This window comes from Pongo pygmaeus, chromosome 1 (genome assembly GCF_028885625.2).
Source record: "Pongo pygmaeus isolate AG05252 chromosome 1, NHGRI_mPonPyg2-v2.0_pri, whole genome shotgun sequence".
In the NCBI taxonomy this organism is placed as follows: Eukaryota; Metazoa; Chordata; class Mammalia; order Primates; family Hominidae; genus Pongo; species Pongo pygmaeus.
This window is the reverse complement of record NC_072373.2, coordinates 227,585,385-227,606,579: the sequence shown is the minus strand read 5'-3', so window position 1 is coordinate 227,606,579 and position 21,195 is coordinate 227,585,385. Positions and strand designations below refer to the sequence as shown.

The 21,195-nt window shown below is 53.1% G+C and overlaps 1 protein-coding gene across 5 annotated transcripts; it reads right to left on the bottom strand.

The window, feature by feature from the left end:
- Nucleotides 1-602: 602 nt before the first annotated feature.
- On the bottom strand, nt 603-19,265 carry WRAP73 (WD repeat containing, antisense to TP73). 5 transcript variants are annotated; one of them, XM_054443075.2, is made up of 12 exons: nt 19,024-19,265; nt 16,524-16,676; nt 15,769-15,885; nt 8,447-8,519; nt 6,671-6,774; nt 5,775-5,861; nt 4,990-5,124; nt 4,827-4,904; nt 3,211-3,316; nt 2,051-2,155; nt 1,313-1,504; nt 603-950 (listed from the first exon to the last, which is right to left on the bottom strand). In XM_054443075.2, the coding sequence occupies exons 1-12, from the start codon at nt 19,090-19,092 to the stop codon at nt 808-810; spliced, it is 1,362 nt and encodes a 453-aa protein (XP_054299050.1). In that variant the 5' UTR covers nt 19,093-19,265; the 3' UTR covers nt 603-807. The 5 variants fall into 5 exon arrangements, with proteins under 5 accessions (XP_054299050.1, XP_054299040.1, XP_054299080.1 ...); XM_054443065.2 differs by having other exon boundaries at nt 2,051-2,176; nt 19,024-19,254; XM_054443105.2 differs by lacking the exon at nt 19,024-19,265 and adding an exon at nt 15,986-16,130 and having other exon boundaries at nt 2,051-2,176; nt 16,524-16,639.
- Between the last annotated feature and the right edge of the window lie 1,930 nt (nt 19,266-21,195).

Genomic DNA, 21,195 nt, shown 5'->3' with positions numbered 1-21,195 from the left:
TCTCTGCCGGCTCTGCACCTGTGGGCCTGTTCTGCCTGTACTGTGCGGACTGCCTGTCACAGCAGTGCCGAGTACGGTTCTCTGCAGAAAGAGATCACGATATGCAACAACCTAGGTTTGCAACCTTGATCCCCCCACCTGTGGTGCCAGCCAAGCCTGGCTGCCTGCCGAGCACCAGCTGGAGAGATTGATGGAATGGTTCTGGGTGGTTCTAGGCACTTCCTGCAAATAACCAGGGTGGAGACCCACGCGCACTGGTTCCAAAACCAGAGACTTTCTGAGGAACTGACAGCTGGTCAGGGACCTGCAGCTCCCGTCCAGAGGGGACGGGACCTGGGGGTGGCGCTGCGCTCAGGTGCCAGGGCTCCCTTCCCACACTTCAGAGCAGACCCACTGTGGGGAGGCTGGATGTGCCCCACAGAGATGCCCCCTCGTTGTCCTAATACATCGAAATAGAAAACCCGGAGCAGGCCGGGTGTCTGGCGGGAGCTCAGTGACCCGGGGCTGTTACTGTAGGGCTGTCCATCTTCCCTAAGACTGACCAGAAACTCGAACCTAGAAAACCTGCCTGTGACTAAACGTTTCAAGAAGAGAAGCAGTTGTATGAATCAGCAAGTATTTATTTTAAATAATAAAACTACAGTGTTATACCATACATATTTACAAAAATGCTTTTCTATAGAAAAATAGAATCAATCACTGAATCCGGACCACCACAGATGGAGAACCTCCTGGTGAAGCTGTGTTTTTTCCCACACTGGAAACACACAGAGTAGCCCCGTTTCTGTACACGTTAGTGCACCGCTGCTACGTGTGGCCGCCCAGCTGTCTGCAGGCTGTGCCGACCACTGCCTCCGTCTCCAGGAAGCAGAGGCAGAAGTGATCCTTGCTGAGGAGGGCCATCGAGTCTCCGCTTAAATGCCAGCACAGAGAAAGCACTGCAAAGTCGCCTAGAGAGAGACAGGTGGCCAGAGGATTACAGCGGGAGAGGCCCAGATTCTGGGGGATGGGCACCCCCTTGTCCTGCAGGCCAGCACAGTGCCTGGAGTGACCCACATAGGCAGAGCCAGGGTGGAGCCCCAGAGCTGCCTCAAGTCAGGGAGAGGCTACTTCTAGCCCATAAAGCTGAGGGCAGCAGGTCCCTTGTGTGTCAGTCTTGAGGTGTACGCAAAGACTCTGAGGGCAGTTTCCCTGGAGTGCTGCTGGAGACAGCAGCTGGGCTTCAACAGTTCAGCCCCAACAGTTCAGCCCGTGTGATGCCAGACTGCACAGAGCAAGGCTGCCATGTCCGTGGCCTCGGGGATGTGCTTACCTTCCCCAGGCACCTGCACCGACATGCAGCCCGCTGGGGACCACAGGTAGAGCCTGCTGCCTCCCGTGCAGATGGCCAGCCGCGGCTGCTGCGGGTCCCACTGAAACGCGCGCACTGGGGACAGCTGCTCGAGCACCGCGAACAGCCTCAGCTTCTGAATGTCCCAGACCCAGACGGCATTGGGGATGTTGTCTGAGGAAGGAAGGACGGGGCATCGGTGTCATCCCTGCCCCTCTGCTCTGCTGCTGACACCACAGGACGGGAGGGGAAGAACTGGTGGGGTGGGGCGGCTCCACCCTGCAGTCTGGGCTCAGCTGGGCCCTGCAGGGCTCCTGGCCAGGGCCAGGGTGGCCATCACAGGCTGTAAGGGGCCCAAATGTGTTTCCTTCTTTCTTTCTTTGGTGGTTTTTTTTTTTTTTTTTTTTTAGCCCTTTACAAATGGAGAAACCCTTAACAAAAGACGGGCTGCAGTGTGCCCAGCCCTGCTTTCTACTCAGCAGAGTGGAGCAAGTGAGTGGGGTGGAGGCCTCCTGACTCATGTGCGGGCCTGCGGCTGCTGCAGGACAAGAGGCCCAGCGCCTCCAAGGAGCTTCTGTGAGCACCTCGGCTACTGCAGAAACATGAAAGGAGGTGATGTGTAGGAAACCCCCAACTTGATTTTCTTTTCTAGTCACTTCTACACCTGGGGCCATAGGACACAGTAAGGGGTGAGACAACACCTGCGTCAGCACAACTGACCGTTCCTTGTCGCCAGGAAGTAGCTGTCAGGACTAAATGCCAGCATTCCTATGCCGATTTTCGGGTTTGCTCTGTTGGTAACAGGTTTCAGCGTCTGTAAGGAGACTGGGACAGAGGCGATCTCATCTAGAACACCAACAGGAAGAACACGCCACTGTCACCCTTTCGGGAAGTACGCACACAGCTGAGAGGCTGCTGTGCCTGCGTCGGGCATCGCGAACCCAGCTTCTCTGTTCAAAGAGGAGGAAAGTGCGGCCCAAGGGCAGGAAGAGCTGAGCAAAGCCTGGCAGCTGCAGCAAGGGGCCTGCCCGCAAATGCCCCGGATGAGAGTGGCACCATCACCTGCCAGGCCCGACTAGGTGGGGGGTGGACCCCACGTTCCAGGGGCTGACTGGAGAGGGACATGGACAGGTCCTAGCTGCAATCTCAGCAGCTCCAACTCCTCGGCACTTTTCTGTCGACTACCAGCATCTGAGTTCACAATCCCTTCCACCTCAGCATCAGTACCCTTAGACTTTCTGGCTGTGGAAGAACCATCATCACAGCAGAAGCAGGGGCTGTGGAACAAGGACGCCCCCGGGCTCCTGGGGAGCGCCTCCTGTGTGCCAGGCTGCACCTGTCCTGACCCGCATCCTGAGCCACACACCGAGCCCCGGGGTGGGCCCGTCGGCACTCGGGGCACCGCTTCCTCTACCTGCAACCTTCAGATGCCCTCGTGCCCCTGTGGGGTGGGTGCTTTTACTATGCCCATTTCGGCGATGAGAAAACAGACACATAGGAAACGCCCAGAGTCAAGAGGCTGCATCAGAACCGGGCCTCAAGCCGGAGACAGCACTCGGGAGCACCGCCGGCCTCCAGACCCACTCTGAGCGCCACCCACAGAAAAGTGTTTCTTTGAAAAACATCCCCTAGGAGCTCCCGCTGTCAGATCCGGATCTCCAGGGCTCATATTCAGGAACAGAAGCCGCACCTTCACGGCCCACTGCGCAATTCAGACCCCAGTCAACCTCCAGCCAACAGGCTGAGGGGCACGCTGGCTGGAAGCACGGAAAGGAAAAAAGTTTTTTTTTAAAAACATAAGGAACATCCGAAGTTTATCTGGACAACGAGGAATCTTGCATTAAAAAAGGAAAACAAATGACATCACGTGTGCTACTTACATTTACTCTCTGAGCTCGGGAGAGGGCCGGCCCCGGCCCGGTGGGGTGGGAAGGAGAGGCAGCCCAGTCCCAGCTGCGGGCTCTTCTCGGCCTCCTTATACACCACCTGAAAGACACAACGTGGCCACGCACGGCTCAGGACAGGGACCCGGAAGCCAAGGATGGACGTGACAAATGCCCGTGATGGCACATGGTCAACAGGCATGCCTGCCACGACAGCTGGTCCTGCTACCACCGGCAGAGACGGAAACACGAACCCCGCCGTCCCGAGAGCTGAGATCACCCAGCCACCCTCTTTCGTGTCCTGCTGAGGAGCCCACCCTTTGAGACACAGGCAGCAAATGTGTGTCCTGTGATTATAGACGGGAGACCACTGCAGCCACCATCATCCAGCAAGGGAGCGGGCTCAGCCTTCCCTCCGTGATAAGGGGATACAGAGAACACTTGCACCAACACAGCAGAGGCCCTGGGAGCAGCAGACATAGACCCGAGGTGGGGGCATCTGTGCCCGAGAGCCTGGCAAGCAAAGGACAGCGGCCCAGGCTCAGTGGAAGGCGGGCAGCCCCCGCGCCCCTGAAGAGCCCCAGGTAAGGGAGTCACCTGGCCTGGTTCGTGCCTTTAAAGCATGCTCTGCTGCTGTGTGGCGAAGGGATTTGGAGAATGCAGGAATTGCAGGCAAACCTTCAGGACCTGTGAGGCCAGCCCTGCTCTGGCTCATCGGTCCAGATGCCCTGGCCTCCAGCCACACAAGCCACTGGCCACGTCAGGAGGCCCCTCTGCCTGAAACACCCTTTCTGCCCAGACACTGCGCGGCTCCTCAGCTCCTCCTCCTGGTCTTCACTTAAACACCCCTCCAGGATGCATCCCCAGCAGTGGCTGATCTGGCACGCGCAGCCCCAGCCACTCACTGCCCTCTTCATCGAATCCAAACCGCCTTTCACTCAGCTCTGTCGGTTACAGGTCAACACCAGGAGGGCAGCATTTGTCTCTGGCTCCCAGCTGGCTCCCAGCGCAGTGCCCACTGCACACATGGATGCGTGGCCCACTCCTCGGGGCCTTTGCACTTCCTGTTCCCTTGGCCCGGAACGCTCCCTCCCCGAATCCCTGATCACTGGTGCAGCATCTGTGCCTGCGATCCCTCGCTGGTGGCCACTCCCTGCCACCCTGTGGAGACACCCAGCTCTCCGGCCCCTTCCCTGTCTCTCCAGCTGCACTCTGCAAGTGCAGGGGTCTGTCTCTTCTTCTCTGGCTGCAGCCCAGAGCACAGTGCCCGGCACGACAGCAGATGCTCAGTGTTTGGGGGCAGGAGACCCTGGCCACTCTACAGCACAGGGATCTGCATCCAGACAGACCACGAAGGAGACACCCGGGCTGGGATGGCGGCAGCAGAGGACAGGGCAGGCAGAGGCCCACTTCAGACCCTTTGGGCAGCGTGGAGGAGGAAGAACAAAGGCCAGGGCAGGGCCAGACGCGTGAAATGTCACAGTAGCAAGTTTACGGTGAGGGAAGCGCCCGGTTAAATAATAAACCACAATCAAGAAAGCAAAGTGAAGGAGCAGTTTCCCACCGCCCTCCCCAACAGCCTGCTCAGGCACAAACACGTGTTCCAGACTTACTATCTTGGGATTATTAATGGTTGCAGGATGCCCAAACTCCGTGATCATTTTCCAAGTCACGTGATTAAGGATGCGCACCTGAGGAAGGAAGCCACGCACAGGTGAGGCAGGGCCCGGCCGGCTGGGCGGCTGGACTTCCTGAGTGCCCTGCACTGGTTCCCACCTTTCCATCGTAGCTCCCAACTGCCAGAAACTGACTGCTAGGGCTCCAGGCCACAGACTTGATGCCCAGGGACCACTCGTAAGCGCTGTACGCAGACAACAACCGGCCGTCCAGTGAGTACAGCAGAATCTTGTACTGCAGACGAGACATTTCAGTTAATGATGAATACATCCCATTCGCCAGGAACACGCCACAGACGCGGGTGCTGCAGAGTGACATTGGTGCAGATAGCACAAAGCTGGCAGGACTGTCCGCATGGCCGTGGAAAAGCTGGAACTGCCAGCTAGAACTGAGATAGTCCCTGGAGAGGCAGTGAGAGCATGAGGAAAAAGGGGAAATTGGGAGGTCAACCTAATGGCTCGCTGATAAAAGTTCAACTCGGCCGGGCACTGTGGCTCACGCCTGTAATCCCAGCACTTTGGGAGGCCGAAGCTGGCAGATCACTTGAACACAGAAGTTCAAGAGCAGTCTGGGCAACATGGTGAAACCCCATCTCTACAAAGAATACAAAAATTAGCCGGGCATGGTGGTGCACGCTTGTGGTCCCAGCTACTTGGGAGGCTGAGGTGGGAGGATCACTTGAGCCCAGGAGGTCGAGGCTGCAGTGGGCCGTGATCACACCACTGCACTCCAGCCTGGGTGACAGAGCAAGACCCTGTCTTTTAAAACAAAGCTCAATATGTTATCTGAAATAAGATAAAGCAAACTATATTGCAGCATTCAGAAAGCGTGAAATTCCGGGAAAAGCTCTCGAAAGCAAACATGTCACCTGGTCATCTTCATACCTCCAAGCAGGTGTCCCACACTGCCAGCACACAGCCGTTTGGGGCCCACTCAATCCCTGTGAGATCCTGGGTGTCCGTATCAAAATGCTTCCAAAGGAAGGGGGGAAACATTAAATTTGGAAAATATTTTCGTAAATAAATAATTGCATTTATAACTGATGTTCTTAACGCACTTAATTTCCTTATATAGAAATTGACAAAATCTCAACAGCTCTATCCTGGAAATGCATGAAATCCCTGTAGAGCTGCTGCTGGGGCTGTACCCCCACAGGTGCCAGCGTCACTGCCTGGCCAGCCCACGAGGGCGGCTTGGTCTCCCCGCACCTGCACTCATGTGCACTCTCCCCCCTCACCTTTCCTTGCCTGGCAAGGCTCACTCCTTTAGACCCAGCTCAGACAAGTCCCTTCCAGAGCACTGCCTGGATCCCGGGTTCTGTGCTCTGACAGCATTCTAGAGGTTGCTCTACCTTAACGATGGATTGTGCTGGAATCGTGTTCACATGTCTGCTGTGGGAACAGTGCCCTCTGTGCCTGGGCACCTGGCAGGGCGCCCTGCCTAACGCAGCCCTCAGTCAAGGTGAACTTCCACGTCCCCCCCACTCCCGATGTGGCACACACATGCGCAAACACCATCGCACAGGACAAGGAAAAGGGCTCAAATGTGACAGCATATTCACTTTTAAAACACCTGGGCATACGTCCTTTTCACCAAGTCTCCTGAACACACAACCGGGTGCCACTGGAAGTGATTCACAGCGCACCTGCCCTTTGTTAATACAACATTACCTTGCTCCATATCCTACCAAAGATCCCCTGGAATCCGGAGAAGGATCTACTTCACTCGATCCCTCCGCATTCAGCAGGACAACTTTATTCCAGCCTGGGGGACGCCTTACCCGCAGGAGCTGCCAATCACTGCAGACGAAGATGCTCACGTAATCTTTGCAGTCGCGCCGTTCTGCCAGCGCCATGTAGCGGCCATCCCTGGTGAAGGTGATTCCTGCAGGAAGAGGCAAATGCACTGAAATCAAGCGGCCACAAAATCAAGCAAGAGAAAGCACAGTAGTAATTCCCCAGGACGGAGGAGGAAAAGAAAGCAGAGGTGAAAAGGGAAATGGCACACCGAGCACTGCTCCTCAGACAGATGAGAACATTCTAGCGCAGAGGAGAAATCCGAGGCACTGTGGCTTCACCCCTCACAACACAGTGTGTGGTGGGGGAGGGCTGTACACACACAGGAGCCGGTTTGCAAGGCTCTGTCAAAAATACCAAGTGACGTTACCTCTGATTAATCACAAATATGAGTGAGAAACACAGGCCTTCGAGTTCCCCCATGTCTAAGCTGCGGGACACCCAGGGCTATCTCCAGCTAGGCAAAAGGCGGCTGGTTCCTACCATGTTTATTTTACCTTTGAATTTAATTATTTGGAAGAAGTAAACTGAAGATGAAAATGTGTGGCCAGGCATGGTGGCTCACGCCTGTAATCCTGGCACTTTGGGAGGCTGAAGCAGGTGAATCGCTTGAGCCTAGGAGTTCGAAAGGAGCCCGGACAACTTGGTGAAACCCCGTCTCTACAAAATATCAGCCAGGTGTGGTGGTGTGTGCCTGTAGTCCCAGCTACTCAGGAGGCTGAGGTGAGAGGATCACTTAAGCCCAGGAGGTCGAGGCTGCACTGAGCTGTGATCGTGTCACTGCACTCCAGCCTGGGTGACAGAGCAAGACCCTGTCTCAAAAAAGTAATAATAAGATGAAAATGTGGAAGAAACTTTAGTTGAAAATGTTAAACTCTTATTTTCCAGTTCTGTATTAGCTTAAAAAGCCCTAGGCCAGAATTCATCATTCATGAGTGAAGAGAATACCTCAAATGACGAAACCATGGTGTCCACTCCTATCAAGAGATATGTATCTCATCTGGAGGGACACTAATATTCCAACTATAAGAATAAAAAATAAGAGTGTGATCGCATTGCATTCAAATGCAATTTCCAAACCGCTGGCAGCAACAGAGAAAAATGAAAGCATCATTCCAACTGTGTGTGTTTCATTCCGCGAAAGACAGTGCGGTGTCGTCCAGGACCCAGGAGTGGCACCTCCCACTAGCTCTGCACAGTCCAGTTAGACGCGCTGGTGGTGGGCCATCCTGCGCTGGCCCCCTTCTTCCAGATGGCTCACAGGCTTCCACGAGGAAGGGACACTGGTCACGTAACCCTCTGGGATGCCCAGAGATGACGGGCAAGACCTCCCCCTTTCGCAGACATCATATTTAGTCCACAGAAGAGAGAAAGCTCAGAACTGGATGCCCGAGGTGGGCCTCTCGACAGGCATCGGCTGGAACGGGTCTGAACGCCCAGCACCAAGGTCAAGGGGACCGGCATCAACGCCACTGTTCTTCCACGCCTTAGGCCACATTGTCTTGAGTCACTGTGGTCATGTTTTAAAAGGGGACTCTTGCCTTTTTGAGACACATATGGAAATATTTACAGATGAAGTATGAGGAGACCTAAGGTCTACTTTAAAAGAGCCCAAGGGGGTGGGGTGGGTATAGAGGGAAAAAAGGTTGGCTATGTGTTGATATGCTGTTGAAGCTCCTTCTGCCTCTTTGAAACTTCCCGTGACAAAAAAGTCAAACAGCTGCAAAGAAATGGCTTTTGCGTAGCTCCGACTGACTCACCCTGCAGACAAGCTTTTGGGTATTTGATGTAAGATACGGATTTTGTGCACAAGGACCAGACGGTTATCCGCAGCTGTTGGGGGAAAGGGGAAAGAGAAAGGAAACACTTCTTTAGCATCATCAGAGACCGTCTCAATCCTCAACCCGCCCACGCATCTCCAAGCACAGGCCTGACTGCTGGAGTGGATCTATCAGGACCTGGGGGATGCCTGCCCTCCTACCAGAATATTCAAATGCGTATTTTACTGTGGTTACGGTAAATTTAGCGTTCTTGGTTTTCTGTTGTTGTTGTTTTATAACAATATTGAGTGACACAAAGTTAAATCTAAGTGCATTTTCATTAGCTTTTTCAAAGTGATCACAGGTTGCATGTTATAATAACCCTGAGTTACTTAGAGAAAAATCTTGATCTAGAAACCACCACGGGTTCAGTCTCCTTTATGGGAAGACAGAGGATCTGGAGATTGGATGCAGCCACTCCGGGGCTCACCAGGGGGCTGTGAGCCTGCATCTGCAGCCCTGAGGCAGGAGCAGCCACTCAACACCCAAGAAGGTGGCCGCCCGCCTCCTGCGTGTGCTCGCTGGCCTGGCTGCATCTGCAGAGGGTTCTAGAACATGCGCTGCTGGACTGTTCACTTTTCCACCCCTTTTCCTGACTCAGGGAGCTGAGAGCTGACTAGGCTGGCACAGTGAGGCCAAAAGATGATTTCCTAACCAGGCCGACGAGGGCGTGCCTGCTGAGGGAGAGGCAGCGCAGTGGGTGGTCTGGCCCTCCCCGTGGCAACGCCGCGGTACTTCCAGGGCTGCTGCGTCCCTCCACCTGCATTTCCCACTAAGACCCTGTGGAGCCTACCAGGGAATCATCTTGCTTCCCACATACCCGGCCCACTGATGAATCTGGTAGTTAACTGAAATGTGGCCCAGGTGCAGGGACACAAGGTGCGGGGACAGGGCTGCGCAGCTCCGTGTGGGGTGGGGTGCTGACTGCCAGCTCCGTGTGTGGGGACATAGGGTGCGCGGCTCCATGTGGGGTGGGGTGCTGACTGCCAGCTCCGTGTGTGTCAGGCAGGGGTCCTCGCTGAGGATGAGGCCCGGGGTGGGGGACCACCTCCAGCAGCGTAAGTGGAGCCGCAGCGTGTGGAGCACTGCATGTCCACAGTGTCACTCCTGCAAACGCTGCCACGTTTTCAGTATAGGATATTAACAAATGATTTAATTTAAATGTCTACGCATCATCTCTTCTTACAAGAGAAAAGAAAATCTGATGTCTGTAATTGTGTCTCCAAACAACATACACAGCGTTCAGGAGGGAAGTCCTGAACACACACGTAGTGGATCAACGAGATCCAGGGGTCACCGTGGCAGCACAGAAGGGCTCCTGTGCTGATGTTGAACCCAAAACACACTAGCTGTTCTGAGGACCACAGGGCAGGGCTCCTGTGCTGATGCTGAACCTGAAACACACTCGCTGTTCTGGGGACCACAGGGCAGGGCTCCTGTGCTGATGCTGAACCTGAAACACACTGGCTGTTCTGGGGAACCATGCCTCGGAACTCCAGCTGGACAGAGCACTTGCTCCTCTAACAGCTCCGCAAGCTGAGGCCAAGGAGGGCGCTGGGGCCTGAGCGAGGATACTTCCCACCAGCCTGTCTGAGGCTGAAACCTTGCCCAAGCCTCTCAGTATCAGCAGGGCGGGGTGGAGCCCCCGAGGCTCTCAGCATCAGCAGGGCGGGGTGGAGCGCCTGAGGCTCTCAGCATCAGGAGCGTCCTTGTGCCACCCAGGGCAGAGACCCGCCCTCCAGAGCCTACTGCAGAGTCACAGGAGAAAAGCACATCTCCCACCTGTGGCCCTGCATCCCTGTGGGGTGCGCCTGGCCGAGGCTCCCCGCTCAGGCACATCTTAGGAAACACACGGAGAACTTTAAGCCTGATTTTTACCTTCATCTCACAAAAATAAAGGAACAAAAACCTTTAAAAGATAACTGTTTGCAACTTTTAAAAACCCAGTAAGACAAAAAGGTAGTTAAATATACACCTTCATCAGCACTGTTACCTTCCACTGACCACTGGAGAAGCCAGCAGAGGAGACCCGTGGGATGGGCTCCACGGCACTCAGCAGCAGGAAGAAAGGACCAGAGGGATCCACATGACCCAGAGCACTCAGGAGGGAAGGAAGGGGCCGCTGACCCATGCTACGACCCAGTGTGCTGACGACGGAAGGAACGGGCCACTGATCCACACCACAACTCAGCACGCTCAGGGTGAGAGGAATAGGCCACGGATCCAGGCCATGACCCAGCACGCTCAAGATGGGAGGAACAGGCCACTGATCCATGACACGACTCAGCACTCTCTCCACGCCATGACCCAGCACTCTCAAGATGGAGGAACGGGCCACCGATCCATGCCACAACCCAGCACACTCAAAACCAGCAAGATGCCAGGCTAAAGGAAGCAGACGCACAGCTCCACGCACCATGGCTCTCTGCAGATGGGATTCCGAGGAGGCCGCGCTGCTCGCCCCGCAGCAGGCACCGGCTGCCGGACACAGGTGGGAGACGGACTGAGCACAAGGGGCACGAGGAGCCCCGTACCTTGGAGTGAACAGTCTTGGTCCTGATCGTGGTGGCAACTACGTGCAAAGTGACTCACTCAACTGTACTCTTAAAGTGGGTGAATTCTATTGCTTATAAATTGTTTTAATTGCCTTTATTCAGATATAAGAAAAAGTTTTCAGTCTGCATATATTTTTAAAGCTAACTATAGACTATTTACAACATACACACTCAAGTTTAAGGATGCAGAAATGTAGAAGGTAAAAGGATAGAAAAAGACATATCAAGAAAATCCTAACCAAGAGAAAGGTGGCACTGCCGCATTCGTACGGGATAAATCAGACTCTGAAACAAAAAGAACCGTGAGACATAAAGAGGAATACTTTACAACAAAAGGCCTGGGCCACTGCGAAATCATGAAAACTGCTTCACTAGGAAATTTGTTTACAAACAGTTAAAAGTTTGTATGCAGCTAACAACAAAGTCTCAAAAATACATTTAAAAATCTGGCAGAGCCGGGCGCACTGTTGTGCACCTGTAATACCAGCTATACAGGAGGCTGGAAAGGAAGGATTGTTTGAGTTTAGGAGCTCAAGACCAGCCTGGGAAACAAAGGGAGACCCCAACTCTACAAAAAAATTGTTTTTAAAAAATCTGACAGACTACAAGAGCAGTGAAGAGGAATCAGTCCTATCAGATATTCAAACATACTATAGAACCTCAATAATGTAGACAGTGTGGTGCTGGCACATACATGGACCAACAGTGGACCGGAATGGAAACCAGAAACGATCCTGCAGGTATAATGGAATTGAGTTCCTGCTATAGCTGGTGAAGATAGTCTTCTAAATAAATGCTGCTGGGAGCTGGGCACGGTGGCTCACACCTGTAATCCCAGCACTTTGGGAGGCCGAGGCAGGCAGATCAACTGAGGTCGAGAGTTCGAGACCAGCCTGACCAACATGAGAAACCCCATCTCTACTAAAAATACAAAATTAGCCGGGCGTGGTGGCGCATGCCTGTAATCCCAGCTACTCGGGAGGCTGAGGCAGGAAAATCGCTTGAACCCGGGAGGCGGAGGTTGCGGTGAGCCTGGATCGCACCATTGCACTCCAGCCTGGCGGACAAGAGCAAAACTCCATCTCAAAAAAAAAAAAAAAAACTGCTGGGAAAAGGTAGAAATGGATTCAGACCCCACACCGTGCCCCACCACGTGAACCTGCTTCATTTAAATGGAGCGTGTGTGTGTGTGTGAGCATGTGTGAGCATGTGTGTGAGCGTGTGTGTGTGAGCATGTGTGAGCATGTGTGTGAGCGTGTGTGAGCGTGTGTGTGTGAGCATGTGTGTGAGCGTATGTGAGCATGTGTGAGCGTGTGAGTGTGTGAGCGTGTGAGCATGTGAGTGTGTGAGCGTGTGGGAGTGTGTGAGCATGTATGAGCGTGTGTGAGCATGTGTGAGCATTAGTGTGTGTGAGCATGTGTGACCATGTGTGTGAGCATGTGTGAGCATGTGAGAGCATGTGTGTGAGAGCATGTGTGTGAGCATGTGTGTGAACATGTGTGAGCGTCAGTGTGAGCATTAGTGTGAGCATGTGTGTGAGCATGTGTGAGCATGTGTGTGAGCATGTGTGTGAGCATGTGTGTGAGCATGTGTGTGAGCGTCTGTGGGTAATGAAACAAGATAGGAAAGCACTCAACCTCACCAAGAATTAGGGAAACGCAAACTAAATCCAAACTGCAGTATCGTTTAGTCGCCTGGATGGAATCATTGTAATCCTGCCACAAAAGCCTTGGCAAATGAAACCTCTCCATCTGCTACAGCCAAGCAAGGCTCTCCTAGAGAGGCTCTCTGGATATGTGCCCAGGAGACGTGGACAACACATTCACAGCCACACAGTCCGTGGCGACGCACACGTCCAGCAGGCGAGGACTGAATGACGTTCCTCACGAGGGAGGGAAGGCCCAGCGATGCCTGTCAACATGGAGGAGTCTAAAAGCAGTGACGGGGAAAAGCAACAGCAGAGACTGCAAAGTACAAGCCCCTATAAATCAACTTTACACTGCACACCAAACAATGTGGTGTTTAGACACATCTATACAGTGAGACTCAAGAACAGTGAGGATGTGATTCACGCAAGACGTGGGGCAAAGGCGCCCTCGGGTGGGGAGGGCATTGCTACGAGGAAGAGAAGGGCTCTGAAAGCGTGGCAGTGTTCCGCTGCAGGCCTAGGGGTGAGCCGCTTTTGATGACTCACTGAACCTCGTCTAAAGGGCACAAGCTTGCCTTTTCACGTTAAAATGCAAGAGGTAGGGACGTCTCTTATGCTCCACAGCACCCTCACGTGGGGTGGTGCCTTCGCAAGTGGACCCAGTGGCCCTGCTAAGCTCCATACATGGGGTTGCGCCTTCAGAAGGGGACCCAGTGGCCCCGCTAAGCCCCGGACATGGGGTTGCACCTTCGGAAGGGGACCCAGTGGCCCCGCTAAGCCCCGGACATGGGGTGGTGCTTCGGAAGGGGATCCAGTGGCCCCGCTAATCCTTGAACGGGCCTGGTCCTCGCTCTTGTGAATGAGACTGATGGATGGTGCCCGCAGCTCACTTCCTGGCCAGCACGTCTGGAATTCCGGTTTTGTTTCCTCACTGCAACCATTTAAGTTCGCATGCAAAGTTGGAAACACATTTTGACATCTTGGTCAAGATGCCCCATGCCATGAGGTTACCGGTCCTCGTCCACCACCTGGTCTTAACGTTTCCTCTAAGGCCATCAGCAAAGTGGTCATGACCTTAGTCTTAGGTTGAACAATGTCATCTGAATGTACTCTATGAAAAATCAGTTTGTTCTGTAGCAAAGGTGTTTTCAATATTGGTGTGTGTGACATGGGATGCTCAACAAAACCAGGCTTTAATCTTTTAAGGTTTTAAGGTTTCTAATCTTTTAATCTTTTAAGGTTTCTAAACTCTATAGATGGTAGTTTTCCTTCTGGGCCATTTAATGAGATAATACAACAAGGCTGACCCCATGACATGAGCCCTTCTCAAGGGCAGATTTGGGCCCAAAGCATTACAGACCTGAAGACTGTTAGACACGGCTGCGTGAAAAGCTCAAATTATCCTCTCCGAAACACTCAGGCCGAAAGTGCCTTCTAATGTCAATACATAGTACGGAGACACTGGTGGGCCTTTGTTTCCTGTCTTATTCTCTGACAGCCCATAATAGCAGACATTAGATTTAGAGTATTTTTTAAAATTGAAACTGAAAAATATGTAAAGCCATCCAGCCATCTGAAACAGTTGACTCAGCAACCCTGATGGCTGGATAAAACTTAATCCCAGCCGATGCCAGCTCGAAAAAAGCCGAATGAAACCCTACAGAGCATCTGCAGCCACACGCTGGGCGAAATCCTCCCAGGTGCCATCATCTACGTGGTGCGCACGGCGCAGCGGGATGGGCGGGTGGCCGCGTGGTGCGCGCGGCGCAGCGGGATGGGCGGGTGGCCGCGTGGTGCGCGCGGCGCAGCGGGATGGGCGGGTGGCCGCGTGGTGCGCGCGGCGCAGCGGGATGGGCGGGTGGCCGCGTGGTGCGCGCGGCGCAGCGGGATGGGCGGGTGGCCGCGTGGTGCGCGCGGCGCAGCGGGATGGGCGGGTGGCCGAGGTGCAGCCAGCAGCCCAGACAACTATGAGCACTCAGTGGACTTGGGCCCAAACACTGGGATCCAACTCCATCAGAAAAGCACATTATTAAAGGATGCATTTTTCTGTATCTTAAAAAGACACTGCGGACACCAAAGACCTGGTATCTAAACACTTGACATATGCCCAATTTTAACTTAAAATGCAGAGTCTCCCTCTGATTTATTCTCGGATGTCAACATTCCCCTCCGCACTGAGCTCAGCACGGAGGCTGTTGTGCGGTACCTACAGCAGGTGAATGGGCGGCTGCCGACCACCCCGAGCCACCCCGCCCCGACCAGGCTCCTGAAGGAAAGGTGTGAGCCGGCTCATATCACAGCGCACTTCCTATCGCTGAATTAAAGGCACTGCCGAAATCCTAAAAAATCTAAATTAAGATTTTTAAAATGTTTTTTCTTCAAAACTGGACAAAAGATCAGACAATAATACTTAGTGGTTTATAATGTTCTGACCTAAAATATACACACCACTATATACGCTCCCCCGCTCCCCTCCAACCCCGCCAATCTATCAGCCACTCAGGAGCCACCTCAGTCATCACACCCAGGGCAGCAGACAGTGCCTGTGTTCACGACACCCTTATCTGACTCAATAGCAGCCCAAAGTACGGGCAGTGGTGCTCGCAATCTGGATACGCCAAAGAGAAGCCGCAAAGGGCTTCATTTAAATGACAAGCTGAAAGTTCTTGATGCAACAAGGAAAGAAAAAATCCTATGCTGAGGTTGGAAAGAAAAAATCCTATGCTGAGGTTGTTGCTAAGATCTTCAGTAAGACCAAATCTTCTATCCATGCAATTATAAACAGTATATTGTTATCCTTGTTCTATCCTATTATTGTTGCTAATCCCTTACTGTATCTAATTTATACGTTAAATGTATCACGGGTATGCTGTAGAGGAAAAAACACAGGAAATACGGGGTTTGGTACGATCTGAATCCCCTGGTGGTCTTAGAATGCATCCCCTGAAGATAAGGGGAGACGAGCACACTCCAAACACACCCCCTCACACTCCCCAGCTGTTTCGGGAGCAGAGGACAGGATCACATGGCCAATAAGGTGTCTTGGGGCTGATACTTACATGGAATTCCGTGGTGTTCAGAATGTGGCGCCCGTCCGGGCTCCAGCATGAGGCCACCAGCCCGGCTGAGCCCTCGTCTATTTTGCAGTGCCATTCGGGCTGCTCTAAAGACCAGACCTGGATTGAGAGAAGAAAGAAACACCCAAGTGCAAACCCATCAGCACCGAGAGACAGCGAGGCCTCGCCGAGAGACAGCTCGCTTAAAAGCAGCAGAGACCTGACCGTACAGGGTGTCTTCAAACTCATCAGCAGTCAACAGCGAGGCCTCGCCGAGAGACAACTCCCTTAAAACCAACGGAGACCCGATCTCACAGGGTGTCTTTTTAGAACCTTTCATGATGAAGGGCTGGTGCTGGATTCCACTGTAAAAGTAAGCCACGCTTCTTGGTGATTTCACTTCGTTGTGGTTTTAAAACGGTTTATTCACGTTGTCATTCCTAAGACTTCATTTAGTTAAGCTTTGGACACATAAGAAAACATGACTTCTTAGGACTTCCTGAAACACACCACATCCGAGTGGCTAGATTGCTGTCAACACCTCCGTTTCTCAACTATATTGCTTAGAAATTAAGACTACGTTAGTGTTTCCTTAGTTTAAATGTTCTTAAACTTTAGAAAACATTATAATTTCAAAAGAAAACTGGCTTTGAGCTGCACGGACTTTTTTTTCAAACTAGAAAGGCACAGAACAAAACCCCTCCTTCCCAGTGGCCCTCGGAAGGTGTCCAGATTCTAAGCGACGCGGCAGCACATACCTGCACCAGCCCTCGCTTGTACATGGCGCACAGGATGAAGAGTGAGTCTGCCGACCACTCGATGTGCTGGATCTGGTCTAGGCACGTGTACAGCTGAAGGATCTGAAGGGTGTTCACATCCCGGACCACTAACCGGTACTGGACACAGGAAGCCTAAAAAATATGAGAAAGCAAGCACCTGACATTCTCCACTCCAAAAGAGGGGGGCCTTCGGAACGCTACTGCCCTGGCCTTCGGTGACTGTGGCCTTCTCTCCTGCCAGAAGTTTCACGTCTAGATCACCAGTGACATCCCCAGCCCCTAAAGATCAGTTCAGTTCATACAAGGGTAATGTTGAAATATACAAGCCAGGTTTTAAAATTGCTATACTCTATTGTAAAGTATAAAAGTATGTTTTAACTCGCTACTTAAAGCTTTAAGACATTTTTAAGTCCCTTCTTATCTGTATATTAAAAACTAAACTTAAATGGGAAGTAGCATTGGGAGAAAGCTCTTCTGTGAACTAATAACCAAAATCCTCTCCTAGTTTTATAAACACTTTTGGACAATTTCCTCAAATTTATAAAGGGTAAGAATTGACACTTCACAGATGACAACGAAAATGGCAAGGAACGCATCAATCTTCTTATGCAGTGCCGAACTCAGAGCCAAAACAACAGAAGATCAAAAGACAGGTTTTCACTTCTGCACACGTAAAGATGCTTCACAAATGCTCATTTATCTCCATTAACCTATTCCTAACATGAAACAGGAAATGTTTAAGTGTTAGTACTATTTTCTTAAAGATAGTTTCTTCTTGTCCATAGTTGTTCATTATGTCCCTATCCAAGCAAACAATTTCAAGTATAAATAATGCCTGAGTACTCACCAGCTGAATGTATATTATACTACAGTTTAAAGATCAAGAACTGATGTTTAAATGTTAACTGCTTCGTTAGTTTTACTTATCAAGGTCAAAGTAGTTTGTGTTTTATGAACTGATATCAAAAAAGAAAGCCACATTAGTTTTCCATGGGAAAAAAGAGAGACGGGTGGGTGACTGCAGATTGGAACAAGGAGCTACCGCAGCACTTACTTTCTCACACTGTAGCTTTGAAAACTGTGATCAGTTACAGTGAATTCCTTATGAAATGGAATATTTTTATCAACACCTTGAGGAACCATATAAACTCTACTGCAAGATATGAAAACTAGAAACATGGACCTGCTCTCCCCAGTCCTCAGGGCTTTCAAGAAGATGATTCCAGTAACAGATCATTACCAAGTGTTTCAGGGTATTTTGACCAGAGTGTACAAGCCGGAAAAAACACCCAAGTTAGGCAAGCAGATGTAATCTTTCTCCTTATAATTCACTGAAATTTTCATAAATGGTAAAAACAAAAAACAAACCTCTCATTTAATTGAGGAGGGGGGTACATTGAAAAATATACCAAGGCTGAGATGCCATTTAAACTAATGAGGTTTTCTGTTTTGTAGCTGATGCTATTTTATGTGATTTGGAATAAAACCTCCCTGAAGAGGTAAAAAACGTAATTTGAGAGTTAAACTCTCAAAAGCTAGACAGAGCACAGGAATGTCAGGAGAGGCAAAACCTGAAAAAGCATCATGACACATCAGTCAGTTAGTAGAGGTGGTGGATAAGGAAAATGAAGCCCACTTTTTAGGAGGCATGTTTCTTCTTAGTGGCTTTCCAATGCCAATTGTCCCCCTCTTCTGAGGACATACGTACTAGGCATCCAGGTTATCCCTCTCTTCTGAGGATATACACTACTAGGCATCCAGGCACATACACTGTATGTTTTGAAGCTTAAAGTTATAGCTCTGTGATTTAAGCACCTTTCTGCCACCCATGGAACGAAGACCTCAAATCCCAGCCATGAGGACAACTATTTCCTTACGTGGGGATAGAATACTAGTATTTAAATCATTTATTCGGCATGTGGTAGAGGAGAAGAGAATTAGAGGAGAAGTAGAGATGACAAAGTAGCCACACCACTTACCAGTTTACAGGCAACAGAATGATCAATTTGCCTTTTGTGACAAAATAACAACAAAGAGCCGACATCTCCTATACCCTCACCTGTGTGCAGTCGGCACTGCCGATACCCACCTTTACAAGGGCACCTCCCCAGACCCCCCAACTGTCTAGGGTATCTTCCTGGGTCCCGCACCTGCCCGGGCACCTGCCGGGGTCCTGCACCTGTCCGGCCCCCATACCTGCTTGGGGTACCTGCCTGGGCCCCGCACCTGCTTGGGGCACCTCCCCGGGCCCTCCACCTGTCTAGGCTATCTTCCTGGGTCCCGCACCTGTCTGGGGCACTTGCTCAGGCCCTGCACCTGCCCCGGATACCTGCCCGGGCCCCGCACCTGTCCGGGTACCGCACCTGCAGGATCCCCAAGCTGCCTCCACCCCTGGGCCACGCGGCCGCCCCCGGCCCTGCCCGCCGGGGACGCTGGCACCGAGGATGTCCTGCCCGTGGCCCAGGTCCCCGCCGCTCACCAGGTACTTGCCGTCCGGGGAGAACTTGCAGAGTAAGCTGGAGAGCTTGAACACCTCGGAGAAGTTCATGGCCGCCGCCTGCCGCGGGCGCCACCCTGCGCCCGAAAACCCGCGGGACCCCTGGGCGCGCAGCTGTCTGCAACCGCCGACGCCGGCCTCCGAGGTCGGAAGTCAGAAGGAGGAAGTGAACTGCAGCCTATCAGCGCCGCCGGCGGCCGCGCGGCATTGTGGGGCTTGTAGTTCTTGTACCGCAGGGCTTTAAAGGAAACGCCCACGTTTCTTCCGACCAGGGATTTCCGACCCGAGAACTTCACCTCAAAGGCCGGGAGGCCTTTGAGCACCTCCAGCTAGGGCTGCTGATAAAAATGTAGAAAGCATAGTAAAATTTGAATTTCAGATTCACAACAAATCTAGTTATAAGTATATTCCCAAATATTGCACGGGACATGCTAATACGGAAAAATTACTCGCTAATCTGAAATTCAAATTTAATTGGGCGACCTGTGTGTCTGCGTGTGTATACACATGCATATATATTTATATTTATACGTAAATGTATGTTTACATGTAAATATATGTTTGCCTACGAATATATCTTTAATAAGTAATACGGTGTCTGTCGCACATATATCATGTACGTAATGCATAAGTATTTATTTCGTTTGCTTGGGGTTTTGTTTGCTTTTGCTGAGTCCGACCCCCCTACCTGCCGCCTGGCCCTTGCCTCACGCTCCGGTGCCACTGAGATCAAGGAGAGAACGAATTTGCCGCTGACTGGGCAGAGCGAGCGCGTGGATCGCGGGCACCGCCCGTTCATCAGCCGCGCGCATCTGGGCTGGCACCGGGCGAAGAATCGTGCGGGTCCGGGACCTGGCGGCCCAGAGGGAGCGAGCTCCTGCGCGGGCGCTCGGTCCGCAGGTTTCGCAGGATCAGGGGCGTGCCTCGTTCTCTCCCCGACTCCGGACCCCGGTCCTCTTCCCTAGACAGCGGCCCCCTCCACCCCTGGCTCCCGCAGGCCACTAGTAGTCCGCGCCAGGCCCCGCCGGCGCCTCTAGGGCCCCCCAGATCGCGCAGACCCTGACATCCCCGCCTGGCCCTGGGTTCTGGGAACTGAGAGCCGGCCAGGGTCCTGCTTGTACCTCCGGGCGCCCAGCCTCGGGTCTGCTCCCTGCGGACGCCCCAACCTCCCCGGCCGAATGGATGGTGATACGCGCGCGTCTTACTCCGGCGGTGCCGGCCTTTTCTGTTGCCAAAACTAGACCCAAACCCCTGCATGGGATTAGTCTTTGGGTCCCCACTCCGTGCGCCCAGCAAACAGTGGGCGAGCCATAAAGATGTGCAAAAGTCAGCCGGACCCTCCCCGTCAGGCGCGGACCCGCTGCGGCCAGAGAACCCAGTCTGCGCCAGCCCGGCTCGCTCGCGACGCCACGGGCTTCACTGACGCGACCTTCCAAGACGTGGGGTTCACCATGGGCAGAGGACATCGGTTCGGAGCCAGATCACGGGCCCCATAAGCATCAGACCATAAGCAGCGCCGCCACTGAGAGCCGCTCGGAACTCGCCCAGCATGTCCGGTCCCCTAGCCAGGGCCTGGTGTACGTGGTCGAGGGCCCTGGAAGCCCGGATGGCCTAGGAGGAGCAGGCGGGCGGGGCGGCGGGTGTCGCCGGCGGGTAGAGAGCCTAGGCCTAACCTAGCGCAGGTCTGGTGCGCGCAGAGAGCAACTCCAAGCGCACCGACGCCCGCGAGCTCCTTCCAAACACCGAACGGGATCCAGAGCCCGAGTCCACAGGCGGCGGCCGGGGGAGGGAGCAGGGTGCTGGCCGTCGCCCGGGAGTGTTCGCGTCCTGAGTGACCCCTGGAAGGACGTGGGGCCCAAACTCCGGCTGGGGTTGGGAGAGCAGCCCCCAGAGGCTCTCCGCGGGATCCTCTGCCGGGCGGGACCGCGGCTCCACAGGAGGAGTGGGTGGCAAGCCCCGCTTGGCGGAAAGCAGCCGTTCCCCTCCTCCCGGGCCTGGGGCGGCGCCCCTCACCCCTATTCCCCGCACCTCACCCCTGTTCCCGGCCGGCCACATCCCCTGCCCCTTGGATTCCAAGTGCCCCGCGCGCCGAGGGGCCCAGCGCTAGTGGTGGCGGCCGGGAGAGACCCGGGTGTCGGGAAAGATGGGCCGTCT